Genomic DNA, 3,406 nt, shown 5'->3' with positions numbered 1-3,406 from the left:
AATTCTTTTACAGCAGTTAGTAATTATGCAGAAAGATTTCCTTCTTCAGTTAGTGAATGCACAGCCCTGACAAAATATTTTGTGGCCTTTTGTTTAGTGCCAGCGTAACTTTATTTCCTGAATTAATATATTTATAATAAAACCAAAAAGAAATTCTCAATGGACTAGATTTGTCCGCCTGAATGCCATCTGGGGCTGCTGCCACCGATGCCTGGTGGGAGTTCCCACTTTCCCTTTCCAGGTGCTGGCTCCGCAGCTCCAGAAGCAGCAGAGGGAGGGGTGGGATGGAGCCGGGGCAGGAGGACTGAAGGGACAAGGAGCAGACCATCTGAAGGGGAAATTGCTGTTGATGACCCTTACGCCTGCTGGGAGGCTTTGGTTTAAATTATATCTGGTGAAACTGCATATGGATGGAGTTAACCTGGATGTCCAAGTCCTTCCTTCAAACACATGCCAGAACAGGTCCATTTCTGTTAACCTGCAAAGCCCCGTTGGTGTCGTGGCACGTGTTACGAGCGCCGACACAGGCCAGCGACTTGGGAAAGCACGAGGAATGATGGAAACCCAGGCCTCATTCCTCTACTAGTAATAACATGGGAAACCCCAGAAGCAAATCACCCTCTCTGGGGAGCTCCATGTCCCCTGCACATACCCCTGCTCCTCGGACCAGCTGCAGCTGTGGGCTCGCAGGGCGAGTGCCTGAGAGGCTGCGCTCCCACTGCACCGAGTAGAGGGGGTGCTACCGTGATACAAGTCAAAAGTCAGTCGTAAATCACCAGAGCAGCAGTGTCGATTCCAGAGGGGAAAGGGGGAGATGCCCTTTGACATCCACCAAATCCAGGTAACTCACCTCAGCCCTTTGGCTCACAGGTCCGTGTTGGCCGTCTGGATGTGTACAGTGGAGCAAACGGTCTGCGAGGAAGGTCCCTTCCTGTACCCGCTCTGCTCCGTCCATGCCTCGCGGCAGGACGTGGCCACGGCTGGATGCGCGTTGTCCTGAGCCTGAGGCACCTTCCGACACATGCAGAGCAGGGACTTGAGCTCTGAGCGGAAGCTCTCATTCAGCCAGCAGTAGATGAAGGGGTTGTAGCAGGTGCTGCTCATGGCGAACCAGTGCAGGGCGAAATAAAGCGAATTCTTCGTCTTGATGCCTAGACTGGAGATGAGCACCACGTAGCAGTTGAGAGGGAACCAGCAGACGGCAAAGACCACCACCACCAGCATCAGCATCTTGATGCTCTTCTTCTTGTTCTTGTGATGGGTGATATACTGCTGCGTGGTGACGTCGCCAATGGCGTTGCGGAGCCACAGCTTCTTGGCCAGGCGTGTGTAGGTGACAGTGATGATTAGCAGAGGCAGGAGGTAAAGAAGGAGAAAGGTAGACAGGTCCAGATACTTCCAGACCAGCTCTGCGGGCTCAGGAAAATCGGGGAGACACAAACTCCGGACAGTGGTTTCCCTTGAAAACAAAGAAATACATATACAGCCTGTGGCCATTGCTGTCCAAATGGATGCTGCCAATTTGGCAACTCACAGTCGGGCTTCCACACCACCCACAATTGCCTCCTCGGATTTGTAGTACAGGCAGAGAGCGGCCAAATATTGCTCAGCTCGACACAAAAAAGTTCAGTCAAACCTCTGTTTCCCAGCAAGTGTTTTCATGATCTTCTCTGCATCGGTCTCACTGAGGATAAGACTGGCTACTGTATATTGTTATCGCCTTTTCCCTTAAATTGTTCTGTTGTCTGATAAAATAACTTCTTAGAAACACATACTGGACTTTCCTGTTAGAAGCTGCAGTTGATTTTAATCGAACGAGTCCCTCGTGTCCCCCTAACGTGGCAAAAGTCAGTGATTCTTACAGAAGGGGCTACTGTGAAGGAAGCACTGACCTGGCTGCATCTTCCCCTTCCCCGTGTGCAGGGGCACGGAGGCACAGCGGTGCCGGTCTCCTCCTCCCCAAAAACCCAGTGGAGGAGGAAAGAGGGCAGTGGGTGAGACCCACCTAACTCCTGCCCCAGAGGCGATTCCTACGCACCTGGAAAAAGGACACATTACGCCCAGGTTTCCGTGAACGTGTCCACCCAGAAATCAAGCCTGGGATGCGTTCCTCCTCTTGCACGTGGGTTGTGCAAACTGTCATCTGGCCTGATCAGCACAACTGACCTGATCTTCCCGGGCCACGGCAGAGTCTCCGCAGGTGCTGGGATCACCGTTGCAGCACACTCGCAATAGCTCTGATGGATCTTTGCCAGGTTGGCTCCGCAGCCCATGCCCTACCCGGGTACCCCTGCTTCTCTGTGCCCCCGCGCAGGTACAGGACCCCTTCGGCCAGAGCAGAAAACTGCCACAGCGGCTGGGAAGCCAAAGCTGTTACGGATGGAAGGGGAAGGGGCTGCTGGAGGCTGGGGCTGTGTGATAGCCTTGCAGGCACGACCCCACCTGCACGGACAACATTCCTTCCTTCCCGTGCCGACCATCTCATTTCCCTCAGCTTTTCAGGAGAGCGGCTGTTAAAATCTTATTGCTACATCCTAAACCAGGCATGATTATTAGAAAACCTGGTCCCTTAACCCAAGTTTAACTTAAGCCTGACAGTTTAACTTCTGATGGTTAATTAACAAAAGAACTGAGTTTGACTACATGCAGTAGTTTATTTTAACAGCAGTTCAGCAATATCTGTCACGTTCAACCCCGGGGATCCAGGCTCTGTTCGCACTTTCTGGTTGGCAGCGGCTCTCAGCTGACGTGTCCCAGCACCCTCCGCAGAGCAGCAGTGTCCCCTCCACATCCCACAGCAGATGACTGGAAGTGATGAAACACTGGGAGAAAGGAGCACTCACACATTTATTTCCAGTGGATGTTTTCTCCTTTTCTTTCCTTTTTCTTTCTCCATTTTGTCCTTCTCTCTTCAGCCCTTGTCCTCTGCTCACTTGTATTCAGCACAGACTTTAGTCCCCAGAAAGCTGCGTTATTCTTTGCAGTATTGATTAATATCTCTAATATCCTGTTTTCAACCTCTGGAGCTAGCTTTTGTGCCACAAATAGAAGATTGCTTGAAAATGGACAGCTGTGAGCCAGGCCTGCATGCGGGGCTGTTGGAGGGATGACAACGGGCACTAGAGCAGAGCTCTGCTGAGGGTGGCCGTGGAGGACCCTGGAGATGCTGTTCGAGAGGGGAACTGACGCAGAAGGGAAAATCATCCTTTCTGAACCACGCTCCTGACCTTTTCCTCCCCAGGATCTGGCTCGCCGCTGGCACGGGCGAACCCAGCCCTGCCTGCCTGCCTGCTGAAGGGGATCTGCCAAAGCAACCAGAGATCTGGCAGGGGAAGAAGCACGGCACCCAAAGTGACACCGCAGCACGGGGTCAAACCTGCCATGGTCACGGCCAAAGAGCAAAGCT

The 3,406-nt window shown here is 52.6% G+C and overlaps 1 protein-coding gene across 1 annotated transcript in view; it reads right to left on the bottom strand.

Moving 5' to 3' along the window:
• Positions 1–864: 864 nt before the first annotated feature.
• The window catches only part of LOC104167398 (probable G-protein coupled receptor 83), a 7,330-nt gene continuing 4,788 nt past the window's right edge, over positions 865–3,406 (bottom strand). Inside the window, exon 4 of the mRNA XM_009707643.1 lies at positions 865–1,459. Within this exon, the coding sequence (XP_009705945.1) occupies positions 865–1,459 (595 nt within the window). The remainder of the gene's footprint in view (positions 1,460–3,406) is intronic.

The sequence above is a fragment of the Cariama cristata genome, unplaced genomic scaffold (assembly GCF_000690535.1).
Source record: "Cariama cristata isolate BGI_N322 unplaced genomic scaffold, ASM69053v1 scaffold28789, whole genome shotgun sequence".
Taxonomy (NCBI): Eukaryota; Metazoa; Chordata; class Aves; order Cariamiformes; family Cariamidae; genus Cariama; species Cariama cristata.
This window is presented reverse-complemented; position numbering and strand designations above follow the sequence as displayed.